We start from the raw sequence: 16119 nt of genomic DNA, 5'->3' as shown, positions 1-16119 counted from the left end.
AATAAATAAAAAATAATTAATTCGAAGTAATTGTCCTGAGTAAGTTAAAGTACTATTACTGTCTCAGCAAAATACCAAAAGTATTCGTTATGTAGACTGGCTCCTTTCACAGTGTAATATTATGGTATGATAAGATTGTATTCTGGGTTTTTTTATCGCTAACATGCATAATACAATTTTAATGATGTAAGTTAATTTGAGATACTTTGTGTACAGCATCAAATGTAAGCATGGGCCTATAATGTTGATATAAAAAGTAACAATAAGTGTCTAATAAATGTAGTGGAGTACAGAATTACCCTTCTATTCTAATAGTCTTAATTGTAGTGGAGTAGAAGTATATAGTAACATACAATTCATGTAAAAAAAATGGAGCCTGAAGTTATATTACTATATATATATATATATATATATATATATATATATATATATATAGTATTACTATACTATATAGTATTACTATACTATCTTTTTAAATTACTTATTAATTTAAGAAATGTGAAGCAAAATATATATAGTCACAATAGCGTTTGTTAAACTAGTGCATGTTGCAAACCCTTGTTGAGTAATTCTGAGCCCATGCAATGCCTTTGCAATGCCTTTGCTCAAGCACACTGTATAGTGAAAGCATTCAGTGCTGTTTGTCAAGGCTGACACCTGCATTAAGAGGTGCAAAAATGAAAACACAAACACATGGAGGGAAATGATTTATAATGGCAGCTTGGTCAGGTATGCAATCGACTTCCACACCCATGGGCTGTTTTATTCTCTGATGCTCAGGAACTCTTATGTGGAGTCTGTCCAGCATGACAACATTTGAAGGACTGCCCCTCACCGTCAGTTAAGAGTGAGTCCAAATGTGATGTGTGCACGGCCTGGGCAAGAAATGGTTTAATCAGGAAGTTGACAGTTTCAACAGGAGTCATCATACTAGCCCTATTTAATACACACAAACACACACATACATAAATATACACAGGGAGAGATGAGACCAATGATATGTGGTGGTGGTGTGTCCATTTATTACACAACACAAAGCACCGACAATAGTCCACTCCCCGTTGCGTCAGACAGTGGAAGATCTCACTTTTTTCACAGTGAATTTTATGTGGACATGTTTAGACAAGGACATCAAACTGTTTTTATCTAAATGAAAAAAAAAAAAAAAATCTACACACAGAAATTCACAGCCAACATCACACGCAAAAATAAAGCAGTGTCAACAAACAACAGTAAATTGAGTAAAAAATAGAATTTAATCATTTAAATAGTCTTTCAAAATACAAACATTGATTTGAACTTCTAAATAATATAACATTTAGTAGCTATTCTTCATTATAACTGGCAATGTTAAATGTACACCGTGGCTATACAAGGAAATGTGTGAGGTTTGATAATTTATTGTATTGCTCATTTATATTAATGCGCACGTCTTTAATAAAATTACAAATGACTGTATAAGTTTAACAGTGACACTGCAAATGACCCTGCCTTCACCCGAACCCACCGTACCTAAATCATATATGAGTGAATGCTTATGAAAAACCATTGTGGAAATGTTAGTTAACATGAAGAGTCTTTAACAGCTCTAATTCCACCCTAAACATGTTTGTTAGATAACAGGAATATGTAAGCTGTAACTTATGAACACAAAACCAAAGCGGTGAATCAGTTCCTGTTACTATTATAACACCCGTTAGTGTTACGTTTTCAATTAACCGCCATAGAAGACCTCCAGTGTGTTGGAGCTGCACCGTGATTCCTGTGAAACCAGACCGACTGTTGGCTTTATATAAGAAATAAAGGATCTCGGTTGGGTTTTTTTTTTCACAACTGCAAAGACATTCAGTAAACCCAATGTTCAAATTTAGGTTGACAAATCAAAAGATCACAAGATCCACAGTTATTTGGCCATCTGGCTTTCTCTGCCTCCTGAGGTAGCCCTCTGTAGCCCCAACAAGCCGCGAAATCTAAAGAGCCGTGTAAATTGATCCCTAAAATGACAATCAGCTTCAGAAAACACACAACTGCTTACATATTAAAAAAAAAAAAAAAAGTCATGATATCTTAAATGGAAGGCTTCATTTCAATACCAAACCCACAACAGTGTCACAATGTAAATAAAATACCCCGAAATCCAAGAAAGGAAAAGGTATGAAAAAGCGAGTTTCAAGTCTTTACAAATTTCAGAACACTGTAAGCTGCACAAATATAATTGGTATGGGGAATTTGTATCACATTTGCTGGCTTTATCATCTTCCACTATAAATTGCATGTGTGTTTTATTTAAATGGAACTGTACATGGCTGAAAGACTAACGGCCTTTTGGCCACTAAGTATTTTCTCTGACTTTGACATCAGATACTGTAGCCTTGCATTGCATGTGAAGCTCACTATAACGACCGTTTCTAATGTTAAGTATACAAACCTGCTGAATAATGAGTGATGACTTTCAGGATGTTGTCAGACAAAAAGTTTCAACATCCAAAAAGAAGATGTTGCATAAGTTGCATTTCTCGTTGTCTGTAAAGTTCTACAAATGTACGAGATCTTTTTATGCAACTCTCTTCACGACTGTGGAAAATACAGCAAAAATCGCCCGTTAATCATATGGATTAGCGTTGTAGCCCGGCAAATCAAATAGGTTAAAGCGTTATTTTTGAACAGCGCAGCAGCTGAAGTGGATTGGAGCTAGTGGGGGGGAGAACAGTATAAAAAAGCAGATGAGGCATATGCATTTCTTTTCTGACCACTATTGTTGCCACGCTTTATTGTCAAAGACTTGCGTTCTTCCCTGATCTCATTGTAGCTCATTGGTTTGGACTGCACACGGACGCACACGCTTGCTTGAGTGGAAGCCAGTTTTTTTCCCCCGTGTGTGTGCCAATAGGAGTTACATACAACACCGACTATATTCCCTTCAAGTAGAGCCTCTTACGAGCACGCAGTCTTCGTTGTGCACTTCTCCTGGACTACAAATCGACCGCACAACCTTTTATAAAGAATCCTGCACCTACGTATGTACATCAGTGGTTCCCAACTCCAGTACATAACTCCAAAAGTGCTGCTGGTTTTCTCTCTTTACTATTAAATCTACTGGCCTGGCGTACCCGACCCAGAGCCATCTACTAGCTGCGAGAAACCAGCACTTGGGGTCCTGAGAGTGGAGAACTACGGATATACACTCACACACTCACACACACACACAACGAGATGTCTCACCCTTTTACCCACATTTAAAATGTGACAGACAACAATCGAGTCATTATATTGCTTTTTAACATATTGCAAGTAATTCCTATGAATTTGCCTACAACGGCACACTAAACTATAGTAAATACAAGCACCCCATGTGCATGTTAATCTGACCCTATACTGGACCCTCAAGTCTTTCGGCGGATATGTTACTATGGCTTTCATGAGCAGATGGTGCGTTATTTTCAAAAGTTCAAAAGCCGCGTGTTTCAGTCTGTTCTCGGGTACCTAAATGTTGTTCTTCGGTGGTTATGCAACTGCAGATCAATGCCGTGATGGAACACACCATGAGAATAGTTGAAACTGAGAAGTACTCAGGCATTCATGTTAAAAGTTTTCACTCTTGGATCTCGGAGCTTTTTACTGAAGTGTGGCGGTTACATCTTACGGTAAATAACCAATTCCCACGTAGGGCCATGAACACATGAACTTTTTTTATTTTCTCATATTCTTTTCCTTTCTTCATGTATAGTCCATGGAAAAAGGGGAAAAAAAGGTTCTCTAATAAAATCTTTCATTTCTCACAAACCCCTCATCCACTCTTGAAGACTAGATCTCTGCATCCTATTCACTGCTGCTGCTTCCGGCTCTAGGGAGAGTCCATCATGGCTTCCAGCATCTCCAGGAAGAGTTTGTGCATGGGTACGCCACCACGGGTCTTGATGCTGTAGAAGGTGGTAAGAGCACGACCAGCAGTCTGTCGGAGGAGGGGAAGTGTTAAAAGGAGGCGTCCTGCCCGCTGGGAGTCATCTGGGCGCCGCTGGCATTCCAGCTCCAGCAGGGCCTGGTGGAGGAGGTCCCGCAGCTTCTGCACAGCCTCCATGTCCTCGATGTAAACAGAGTCTGACGGAACAGCAGGGAGCACATGGTGAGGCAATGTTTAGGGCGTTTGCAGTTTCGCACCTTTTATCACAGAAAAGAAAGCACGTGTTGCCCAGTAACTTACCACAAATACAAACTAACGGCCATCTTTATTTACATAACAAACAGTGGATGTGTGGTGCAGGCAAGACATGCTCCATGGTCTGATGTTGACAGTAATCTTGACTGGCTCACTAAGGGAAGACGATATAAAGGTGACGGCTAATGACCTTGCAACAACTATTGCACTAATTTCTAGTTTCTGCAATAGCAGATCTGCCTGCTGGAGACTAAACGATCATCCTCCTTGCCTAAGACATAAAAAAAGTATTCACTGCACCGAACACTGGCGATGCAAGATCACGTTGTCATGGTTCTTTGGGTGCGGACATGCACATAATGTCATCAAGCTAAAAAGCTGGACAAAAGATATTGTCTTAGCCCCGTCCAGATAATCTAGCACTTCTGTTGCTACCAACACACACTTAGCATTTAAATGAGGACTCATCACATGGATAACACTAATAAAACAATTGTATTGCACCAGTCAAATAGTGGATTGTCGCCACTATGATTAAGACGGTACACCGAGCTAAACGAATGCTATCTAACCACTTTTTGTTTAAACTGTTTAGAGAGATGTTAATTGACCTTTTTGGTGGCCGTAGTTTGTGATACTACATTGTTGAGATTATATAAATGTTAATACTAAATATTAGAAACTTCTCACAGTAAAACACAATACAATTCAGTAGCAATTCAAATGGAACCCTCCAAAGTTATCAATAAACTTAATTAACACCTCACTGAAGCATTTTCAACAAAAATGAACATCATTACCTTCTGTAATTAGCTTTAGCTCTAAAGTGCCTAATAATGTACCTAATAAACTGAAAACTGAGTGTTGCATTTCAAATACGCTATGAATATTTCACTTAGTTATGTGCAAGCATTTCCTAGAAATGTGCTTTAAAATCCTAATATCAGATTTCATAAAAATGTAATCATTTCCTCTGACGCGAGTCACTCTCAATTTCGGGGAAGGTTACTCAACTATGAAAAGCGGCAGGAATCCCTGATAAGATCAACAATATCACTACAGAACACTATGACGCAGTTTCATCTTGGTCTCATCTTGAAACTAGTTCTTTGAAGTGCAAGCACATGTTGCTTTGAATGAAACCAACCGCACAAGTAGAAGTACCTGAGTTAGTGAGTGCGATGGCTTTTAGCATGACAAATTCCTCGCGGTCCACATTTAGTGCCCGAAAGCGGCGAGCGAGTTGACTGATTGCTGCATTCAGCTCCGTCAGTCCAGCAACACGTGACATCTCCTCATCAAGGACAAAATCCTCTGCGAACACCACCTCATCCTCGCAGCCGAGCGAGCGGTACGCTACGCCCAGCACCAGCACCTCCAGCCACACTGACTGCAGCACGGACATCTGGTCTGCTAGGGACAGCGACAGGAAGCCTGCAGAGGATTAGACAGACGGAGGGAGAGAGGGGGGGAATTTAAATGACTGTCTCTATAGCAGCCAAATAATGAGCTTCATATTGTAGGCGACTCTAGCTTCCAGTGCAGTTAAGCAGTCGATTCCGTTGAACCGTCAGCATTGATTTTTATGTACTTATCAATTAGTCTGTTCAGTCACCAGAATCAGGTTCACACAGGCTGTTTATAATGCAGTATATAATGTCCTGACCTGAGTGAAACATGAAGGATGTTTCATCCTGGGGAGACTTCATGTCTCCCACTATGCTATCACTGCCCCTACTCCCTTATGTTATGCTCCCTGCATGTCTTACCAGGAATGTGTTTGGCCCAGCCAATGATGACAACCAGCTCCCGGTCAGCAAGGTCACAGAGGGTGGTGAGCGTGCGCTGGGCCGTGTCGGGCTGCAGAGGGTCAGGCATGGCAAATAACTTCTCCGGCTCCGCCACTAGAAGGTGTGACACGATGATGTTGGAGGTACCTATGTCACAAATGTTAAACACAAAATGGTGGGTTAATATAATGCAATAACAATAAAACAACTGCAGTTGCTGCATGTTTCCATACCCCTATTTCATATTTAGGGTTTAGACCTGCCGACTGACTTCTTGTCAACAGACTTATTCCCATGAGTACAACTGACTTTTTGCTTTAAACTCCTCAACCAGATGTATGTGAATCAAGAGCTCCAAGTTAGATCACCTTTGTGCAACTTAGCACGGATAAAAGGAACTGAGCCATTTATTTTTTGGCAGTAGAGGGCACTGTTTTCTAATCAATACCAATGGGTTTGAAGTGTTTCATGTGTTACTCTTACGCTCTGGCCACCTCATGTTTCACCCACCGGGCATGTCTCACATTTTTCGGAGGAGCACTCTGAGCTCCTCAAGTTTAAAAGAAAACTAGAATGACTGTCTGGCGGTTGTATGCCTCCGCCAACCAGTATTTTAACCAGTAGGTTTCAATTTTCATCCATGTCCAAAATGTCATGAAATCATCATTTTCTCCTGTTGGACATTTGTTTAAAGACTGTCAAATAAGGAATATGAATTCTTGAGTTTTAAAAACATGCTTTGTGCCGTCAAAATCTAATCAGTTCATCCTTTAGTCTGAGTGGACGTTTGTGCTAAATTTGAAGAAATTCCCTCAAGAAATCCTGATATCACGCTCACACGAACGGTACAGATGGGAGGTCACAGTGACTTTGGCCTTTGTTCTGTGACCAGCAAAATCTAATCAGTTCATCCTTAAGTCTAAGTGGAAGTTTGTGCCAAATTTGCCCTCCAAGCGTTCCAGAGATATTGCATTCAGGGAGACGGGACAGCCAGACGGACAAACACTTAGAGCCTCTAGCCGCAGCTGTCCTAAAACCTAAAAAAGGTTCAACTCTTAACAGATAAACTTTTCTACTTCTGAATCAGAAGAGCACAGGAGGGGACATCCCCGCTGAAGTGTTGCAGACTTCCCCAAGCTTAAGTGATTACTGTTTTTAATTGCCTGGACATTGCTGCTGTTGGTGGTTACATGTAGTTTGCCAGCACACAGTCAATCGACAGTTGATAACTGCAGCTAGTACCTCTGATATGATAGTTAAACCAAAGAAATGCTGTATTATTGAACCGCTTTTCAATTAATTTGCACAAATGGATTATTGTAGTAGGAATTACACTATGTTGCTTGCTGCAGAACAAAAAGGAATATCACCAGCACCTTTTTCGCTCTCCTTTGTCAGTGGTAGAGGGGCACTCTGGTACGTTGCATTCTCCACTTCTGGGCGTCTTTTGTACTTCTGCCTTCCACCTCTGACCCTGTCAAGACGAACTCCTACATTGGGAAAACACAGAATAAATAGACACCATATTTAAAACATGTTTTAGACGTAACATTAGAGAGTGGCTATAGAGCTTGTGCACAAACACTCACCCTCTTTCAGCATGCCTACTTTGAGGCACTTGGTGAAGCGGCATGCTTGACAAGCCTTTCTGCGCCTCTTGGTGATCTCACACTCATTCGATGCCGGACAGCTGTATTCAATGTTACCTTCGTGGAAGAAACAGGAAATGATCAAAACCCAGAGGTGAAGATGAGTGAGAAGTAGAAATGCGAATGAGCATTTGATGTGAATGGAAACCACCTTGTTAAATCTTTCTGATCTCTTAGACACACAATCTTCCCACGGTGGAAAACACACATGCAGTACAATAACAGCCACGTGTTCATGGTTTTTGTTTAACAGAGCAGCATAAACCGAAGTGGGGGCTGTAGCGGAGACATGTTAAAGAATAACACCATTAATTTGTAATGTGGCTCCTTATTCTGCATTCCTCAGACTTTTTAACCACTATGCAGATCGCTTTGTTTATTTTAATGCCCTACACTCCTGCTAATAGGGTGTAATAAACACAATGTTTCTCTTCAATTAAATGCATTTAATGTATAGTCATTTTGTTTGTTTCTTTGCTGTTGTTTGCATGTTTATCTGTGTACTGTTATCTGTAGGGGAAAACTTGACAACACTGTGTCGAGATGTTAAAATAACAGTAAGGATAGGAATGTATCAATGATATGAATTGACACAATAACGGATTGTATGTAATGAGAGCAAAAGAGACCGGATATTTTGTACGTATGTGAGAAAATTCCAATTGACCGCTACAATGAATGGCTGTGGATGAGAGGAGGGGCCCTATAGAGAATATTATGCCAGGCCCCCGGGGCAGAGGTTAATAGCGGTCAGTTTCACACAAAACAAAATGATTTAAGTGCTCCACATATAAACCCTGTCAACTTGTAACATTACAGAAGGTGTCCGAGGAGAACATCAACTGTTTTAACAGCTTGTTCAACTGCGTGTTCTGCTATGCCACATTTAAACTTCACAACAACACACACCTTGGATGGTTCTCTTGAAGAATGCTTTGCAGGCCTCACATGACGCCACGCCGTAGTGGTAACCGGAGGCCACATCCCCACATACTAAACACAGCCTCTTCGGTAGCGTGCTCAGCGCGTACTTGCATCGCCCGGCTCCATTTCCAGTGGAGCCCTCCTCTGCTCCATCCCCTCCCTCGTCTTTGAAGTGGCAACGCAGGGCCGGCGTGTAGAGCGGCGGGGAGTAACGTTTAACTCCGTCTCCTCTGATTCCTCCTCCTCCACTCTGAGAGGAGTCTGAGGAGGCCCCTCCAGGACTGGTCCGACCTCCCCCGCCTCCCTCCGGACTGCTCGGTTCTGCCTTGATGTAGACGTCTGACCGACGATCCCTGGAAGACATGATGTCTAAAGGGGGGAAAAAATAAAGTAAATAAAAGCACACAACCTTTACCCTCATCATCTTTGTCCTTTAAATTAAATTCATGTCACCTGGTAAAAAAAATTGTTTTGCTAACACACAGGTCAGACTATGAACATTTAAACTGGCAAAAAGTACATATTTTCAAATTGCTTTTCTCTAAATTTAGATAAATCCCTTAGGAGTCAGATATCTTCTCATTAAAATAAATGTGTTTTTTTTATCTAAGCACAGATTGGAATTTTGATCATCACAACCCCCGCAAATCACTATAAATGTATTTTCTCTTTTGCCATCGTGGACTACAGGACTCGACCACAGCCTAAGATGTGATCTCTAAGTCTTTTTCCAACAACACCTTTATTTTATCCATATGGGATAGTTCGAGAGTGAACACAGGAATCGCAGGAAACAAGCAGCCAAAAAGCAAATTGTATACAAGCAGAAGTTTGAATTTGGACTGAAGATCTGTAGTGTAAAGGCTCCTTTAATCTAGTAGCAAAATAAATGCACCTGTGCATTTAGACGTACATGCAAGCTCAATTAAAGCCCAGCATATGCTAAACTGCCCCTAGTGACTATTAACCAAATAACCTGCGGTTATGTCACATTTAGATTATGGCTCATTTTCTTTATGGACTGTGAAAAAGCACCCAGATTTTTGCATCATCAGCATGTTAACATGACCAAAGGCCTGCTTGTTCCCTCTCTTGTTCTTCGGCAGCACTTCTTCTTTATTGTCAGTGACATCGTTTCCTCAGTTAGGATTTTTAAAACCTCAAAAACACTAGATTCACCAAACCAGAACCTTTCGCGTGTTCAATAAAAGTATAGTCCTCGACTCATCTCCGCAGTGTGAAGTCTTTGTCTGTGACATTTCTAGACATTAAAATAGCCAAGGTGACTGGATGAAGGTCGCTATGCTCATAAACAGTGACTGCTCTTCCCTATTCAGACACATAACTTATAAAGGCAGTTAAGAGTACTGCGGCAACCTGCTTGCCAGCCAAAGGCTGTCCACAGTTCTCACTGTAACTACACAATCAGGCACGGTAAAGACGCCTGGCTTGCAATTAAATAATACATTTTAGCAGATCCAATGAGTGCAAAATTATAGCTAAATATGTATTGAAAAAGATCTGAGGCATAATTTCACCACTGAAGGAGACAGACGAAGGTTTCAAACAGCCACTTTCCCATTACCAACATTTGTAATTAAACCTTTTACTAAACCATTGCAGTCTCAAGAGTGATGACAACAAACAGTATTGAAAATCATGAAAATCCTTTAACACACAAACACTCTCACACACTTCAGATTGCTCAGTTTCATCTGAGTGGCAACAGTCAAGACTGCAAATATGAAAATCAAATTCAAGCTTCATTATTGAATTGAATGGATTCAAACTGTTGCCCAAACGTATACTTTGGGAGAAGTAAGAATATTATGACGATTCAGCGAAGAGATTACATTTCTTAAGTGAGTGTACAGTTATGACCTTCTACAACCAAACGCAAAGCCCGAATGACCAGTCTGCACGGTTAGATAGCTTGCCAAGAGTCATTTTATTTAAAGCTTTTAAGCTGCAATTGAACTTCCAGTAAATTACTTCTAACGCCAAATGTCAGGGCTCTTAAAGTCAATCATACATTGCGTCTATTATAAATAAGATAATCAGCCTTAAAAAGTCTGACCTCTTTGACAGTATAATGTAGTGACATCAAATGGGCATCTGTGTCGGGTAGTTTTCTTGCATTTACGCAAATTAAATTTTAGAGTATTTGTGTGAGCAACGAGATCACCACTCTACCATGTCGAAATTATGGTAATTCACTCTTAATTCACACCTGCTATAAGAGGGACCCTGTCAGTTAATGTCTGCATCAACAGCATCAGGTATCAGAAACATGGGTGAAAGGGGAAAAGGAGACCGACAGTGGAGCATGAATTGCAGTGTGCCGCGTGTCTCTGGGCTTCAGCTCATCTCTGGACACATTAATGCAGAGCCTTACTCCAACGATTGTCCCCGTGTTCCAACTTAATAGATCACTGTGTGAGGACGATCTCTGCAGGCTAAATAGCTGTTAATCCTGTTGAGACCTGAAAGTGACTTGTGATGTTCTCATGTGTACACATTGGCAATACGCTACTATTACCAACCCATTTTTTGGTTGTTTATCAGGTCGGCTGATAATCCAGTTGCAGCCTGTATATTTGCAAAGTGTTGCAATATTTCAAATTCATTGCTTATCGGTTCAACGCCCAATCCCTCAACCTGCCTGCAATGACACATTACTATGTATGTTCTGTACACACTAGTGTGGGTTACTGACATGATTAAACATATGTAGATGTTTTGTAGAATTCATAAAAGGCTTTCGGTATTTACATTATGGTACATGAGGTAAAGACGACATAAGATTTGCTAAATGTACATGCAGTCTCTAACATGAATTATGAACCGGACTACAAACATATCAGTCAACAATCTGCATGTTTGTATGGCAAATAATCAATGAGCTTAGCCCTGACCTGTGTTTATCCATGCCAATCTGCAGGACCATGGATATATGTTATATATTACTGATTTACAGACATGTATAATGTACAGGCCCCTACTGACAGTCAGGTCCACTTTACTGGACATGATCTGTGTTTCATTACATAAACATACTATTAAGATAGTCTTTTAACATATACGTTGAATACGTTGCCTCTATCCTTCAGCATGTATGTGGAAGGCAAGGTTTTTCAATATCAGGCATATAAAATTGAGTTAAAGGCCCACAGAGGAGAGAAAAAAGATCAGGGAGGAGGCTCCCATTGGACTGATGCTATCATCCAGATCCTGGATGTCAACTTGCAACTTGTGTGTATGTGGATCACACACTAATAGTGTATATACAAGGAAGTCAGGCTGGAGATAAAGACATCCTGCGATGGAGACGCTGAGCCGGGAACGTATCACGTGCTCCTAATGTCACTTATTGCAAACCAAGTATGCGTTGATCATATTGCTCCCCCTGATAAGCCGGTCCTAGTAGCCGCCAGTAGACGCTGGAGTTTGCCCCCTCTGGACTGCGTTAGCGCTGTTTGGCAAGCGGTGAGGGGGTCACGGCGAGCCCGTTTAAAGTTTAGCTCGCTGACTGAGTTCACGGAGCTCAAAACTGGGACACGAGCCCCGATAACCGGGTATCGTTTCGCCCGAAGCAGAACAACTTGTACATCTGTACCATGTGCACAGCTGGTCAGTTGGGGATGTCTGTGTTAAAAGAGGAAACCTCGGTGTCAGTGCAGGGAAATGTTGAACAGCTACAGTTACTGGTCGATGTGTTGGAGCGGATTAAACAGTGATTTCCCCCCGTTTCACTCGCCACAGACGCGTGTCCTGTGTACTGTACACTAATGGACCAACGTGTTTTGGGAACAGCGTTAGCATTAGCTTCGACCACTTTGAACACGGCAGGTTAGCTAGCCCGAGCGTTAGCTAACCGAGCTAGCACCAGCTAGCGTTAATCCTGGCTGACCGGGCGCTCTCCTGCTGGGGCCGAGGTTTATTTCGGTCACTCTAACCCGGACTAGGCTGCGTCTTACCTGGTAGCGGCGACTAGTACAGGACTTAAGTCTCTCGGTGGTGTGATATCATGGCACGGGCTTGACAGAAAATCGGTTTGCCAGCGCCTGCTAGCTGGTGTTGTGGGTGTGTGTGCGTGTGCGTGTGCGTGTGAGTGTGTGTGTTGAGATGGGCCGGGCTACAATCTGCTTTCTCTAACAGCTGGTGGATGATAATGTTTGGATATACTGAGGCTAAGACACATTAGGTCAAGGAGCACTGTTATCCTACAAAGGCAGTTTCCATCATTGGTTGGCTTCCACGTTAACTACATGTTAGTAGACCTGTATTAAAAGAGGATAAGAGGTGTTTGGATAAATAGGCTCATCATAGTGTTAACTTTATATAGGCTGACTGGCAAGGTTGGGAATGTAATTACGGTGGCAATAAATCCAAAGGTTCAACTCACTTCACCTGACAGGAGAAAACAATGAGATTTCTAATAATAAATGGTTAATGTGGTGTTAAATTATTTTTGCAAATTCGGAAATTCCAGGCATTTGCCGTTATTTTGTGTTTTGTCCTCAATCGAAACTGCAGCAGGAAGCTTTTTTTTTATTTTCCACCCAAAAATTCCACAATAGTTTTGCTAAATTATGGAATCTCCTGGAGCTGATGCTGCGACTGCTCCTTTCTCCTCACACAGGATGTTGGATATTCTCACATCGATGCCTAGCTAGGAGCAATCCTCACCACCCACTATACACTACACACACCTTGTTTATCCTTTTTGTGTTTGTGAGGAAGTCACATTCAACATGACCTATGAATTGCTTGATTGCAACAGTTACGCACCATTTTGGATGCATCACCTTTAAAATAATTCTCTACATTTTTCGCTGCCGCCACTCGTTTCTTACGAGTGTCTTGTAAAGAAGGTGCTAATGTTGCCAGCTGAAAGACCACCACAGCCTCACTTTACAAATAAGACAAAATCCTAGTTGAAGCACAGCATAAATACTTGATAAAAGGTGAAAACATTACCTGTTTGCTGAGCTGGAGTTTGAAGCGTATATGTGTGACTCCCACTGGTACCTCAATGAAGTGCTGTTGTTTTGGGTTGAAGTCTGTACTTATCAGGACACCTGCAAAGTAAGCACAGAGTAAGCAAAGGTCTTTTTTTTAGTGCTGTCACAGAACTTCCCACCTGCCATTCGTCATTTTAATGGTCACAACGATACATACTGTCCAGCTAGTTGTACAGAGCAGATAATTAAAAGGATTTTAACATTTCAATCTTCAGACCCAGAGAAGACCTCTACGATGGCAAAAGTGTGATTTCCTCTATAATGAGTCATGTGTATGATCGTAACTCTGACTTTCCCTTCCTAAAATACATATTCCACTGTATCTATCCAGATTTCTACACGCTGCATTAGTACCCTCCCCCTTGCGCTGCGTGACACACTCCAAAGGTCACAGTCACAGGAATGCTTGAAGGACAGACAGAGTAAAGCCAACACCTTGTCTCTCACTCATACTAAGTCATACGCTGGAGTTTGGTGATAACTAGCTTGTAAATAATTAAAGAGACAAGTTTTAACTTTTTTTTAAAACATTGCATTAAACATGATTTTAGTTAGTCTTGCAAATGTCAACACTATTTAAAGATTAAACAACATTAAAAGCCACAGTTCTGTGAAGACTGACTTTCCCCCCCTTAAGATAATTTAAACTTGAGCAATTAGAATGAAATATGTGGAAACAAAAAGGATGCTTTTTTCGGATTCTGTTAAACTGATCAGAACTGATGGGTTTGTTTCTCAAAAGTGACACTTCAGAAAGTTATTAGCTTTTTACCTGCCATAAACTCACAGCACTGAATGTTATCTCTAAATAGCCTACACTTTCTATCCTCGTGAATGCAAAGTCAAACAGCGTATCAATCAGTCCTTCCTTCGTCCTTAGCGGTGTCAAAGCTTTCTTATCACGCTTTTGTTCGGGTGCATCGGTCTTTGTCACTGATAATGCATCACAGCGACAGTATAGCCTATAAAACTCAGTTTGAGGGTTTTAAATGCGGCGCGCTGTGGAGACTGCGAGAACAGCACCCAGGGGTGACCTTGTCTGCTGATCTCGGACCGGTGAAAGGTTAATTGCCATAGTGGATTATGCTTTAAGATCAGTGACCTCAATCCCGGTCCAGCAGGCTCGGTGTCTTGCATAGTTCAGTGTGTTAAACGAGAGGAGGGCAAAACTCAAGGGGGTTAAAATACAAACAATGAAAAAGCTCAAGTGTGCACAGTTGAATAAGTGTTCATGTTGCCAAGCAGGGCTCTCCCCCTTTTTAAGAGAGGGATCCGCGAGCCAAGACAATTATAAACTGCATCTCAATCAAGCATGACCCTGCATTCTTCCTTTACTCATAATACTGAGCGTGCATCACATTTATTGAGACGCCTTGTGGCGCTGATCATTACACCGTGTTATAGCGCGTGAATTACTTTATGAGGGGCATGCTCGTAGCCTACTGCACATATATTACACAACGTAGCCTACTAAATGTTTTCACTCGGCGGCTCCCCTACCCCCCACTAACGTGGCCACGCGAACTTCGCTCCGCCGGGCGGGTCGTGCGTGCACATCAGGCAACCGTTAAAAGAGCTGACGGAGATTAATAACAGCCACGACGTGCTGTCTCCGCAGCGCAGGGTAAGTAAAGGCTAGGCTACTTACTGGGAAACGTAAAAACATCGCGTTTTTTTCCTCTCCTAATCTGAAGTCAATCAAGTCTTTGCGGCTGGCGAGTCCACAGTCGGGTTGACCGGTTTGACGGCGGCGTCCAAGCCTCGCGTCGTTTCTCACATCGCATCACTACGTTACCGTGTAATAGGCGATAACAACAACCGGCGACAGTCTTATCCGCCTGTTCGGTTCCGTACACTGGTGCTGTTATAAATTCGCCGTCTTCGCCTGACACAGCTGAGCTGAGCTTGTATTTGGGCATCAAGACTTAAAGAAGGAACACAGAACATCCGGTTAAAAACAGAAAAGTTTCAGAATAAAACGACGTCGACTCGTATTACATTCTTAGTCTTCTCGAGCCAGACGGTTAACCGGGGGTAAAAACGAGATTTAATATGACCGAGTCGTCCTCTAGTACCCGAATGGGCAAAATTATCCCCAGAATAACCGACAGCGTTACTAAAATTGCTACAAATCACGGTTTAATTTGAACGAACTCAAGCCACGCGACTTCCGGTTTCTCCGTCTTCCTTGTAGCTTGACGCAGACCATGACGTAGCCTCCTATCCGCGTCGTTTTCTCCTCCCTCTGCCCAATTTGCGTCCTCTGTGTCTCCGTTACGTCCGTACGCACCTTCCACCAGCGTCATCAGCATTATAATAAGGGCCTGCAACTCGTGAAAAAAATATGACCCAGTCTACGTTAACCTTAATGTAATCCAGGTAGATTTGTCAAGAACCGCTATTTAAAGGGCGCTGATTTCAGATCAGCTGTCTGCAAATCAGTTGACCAGATCTGTTCTGGCAGCAGCGCACTTCCCCCCACGGAAAATTAATACATGACATTCCCACAGGGGATTAAATACAAATGTAAACCGTTAATAGCATTGTAAGCAACATCCTATTGACTGTATATTAAC

At 41.8% G+C, this 16119-nt stretch overlaps 1 protein-coding gene across 2 annotated transcripts; it reads right to left on the bottom strand.

Annotated features, from left to right (window-relative positions):
• Positions 1–1000: 1000 nt before the first annotated feature.
• Positions 1001–15433, bottom strand: esrra (estrogen-related receptor alpha). Of its 2 annotated transcripts, XM_084029591.1 has the most exons (8): positions 15192–15433; positions 13500–13600; positions 8505–8888; positions 7536–7652; positions 7323–7436; positions 5926–6093; positions 5321–5590; positions 1001–4098 (listed from the first exon to the last, which is right to left on the bottom strand). In XM_084029591.1, the coding sequence occupies exons 3-8, from the start codon at positions 8881–8883 to the stop codon at positions 3845–3847; spliced, it is 1302 nt and encodes a 433-aa protein (XP_083885717.1). In that variant the 5' UTR covers positions 8884–8888; positions 13500–13600; positions 15192–15433; the 3' UTR covers positions 1001–3844. The 2 variants fall into 2 exon arrangements, with proteins under 2 accessions (XP_083885717.1, XP_083885718.1); XM_084029592.1 differs by lacking the exons at positions 13500–13600; positions 15192–15433 and adding an exon at positions 12497–12627.
• Positions 15434–16119: the final 686 nt, after the last annotated feature.

This window comes from Eutrigla gurnardus (assembly GCF_963514095.1).
Source record: "Eutrigla gurnardus genome assembly, chromosome: 15".
Classification (NCBI taxonomy): Eukaryota; Metazoa; Chordata; class Actinopteri; order Perciformes; family Triglidae; genus Eutrigla; species Eutrigla gurnardus.
Note: the sequence above shows the minus strand (reverse complement) of the source record. Positions and strands in the feature narration are given on the sequence as shown.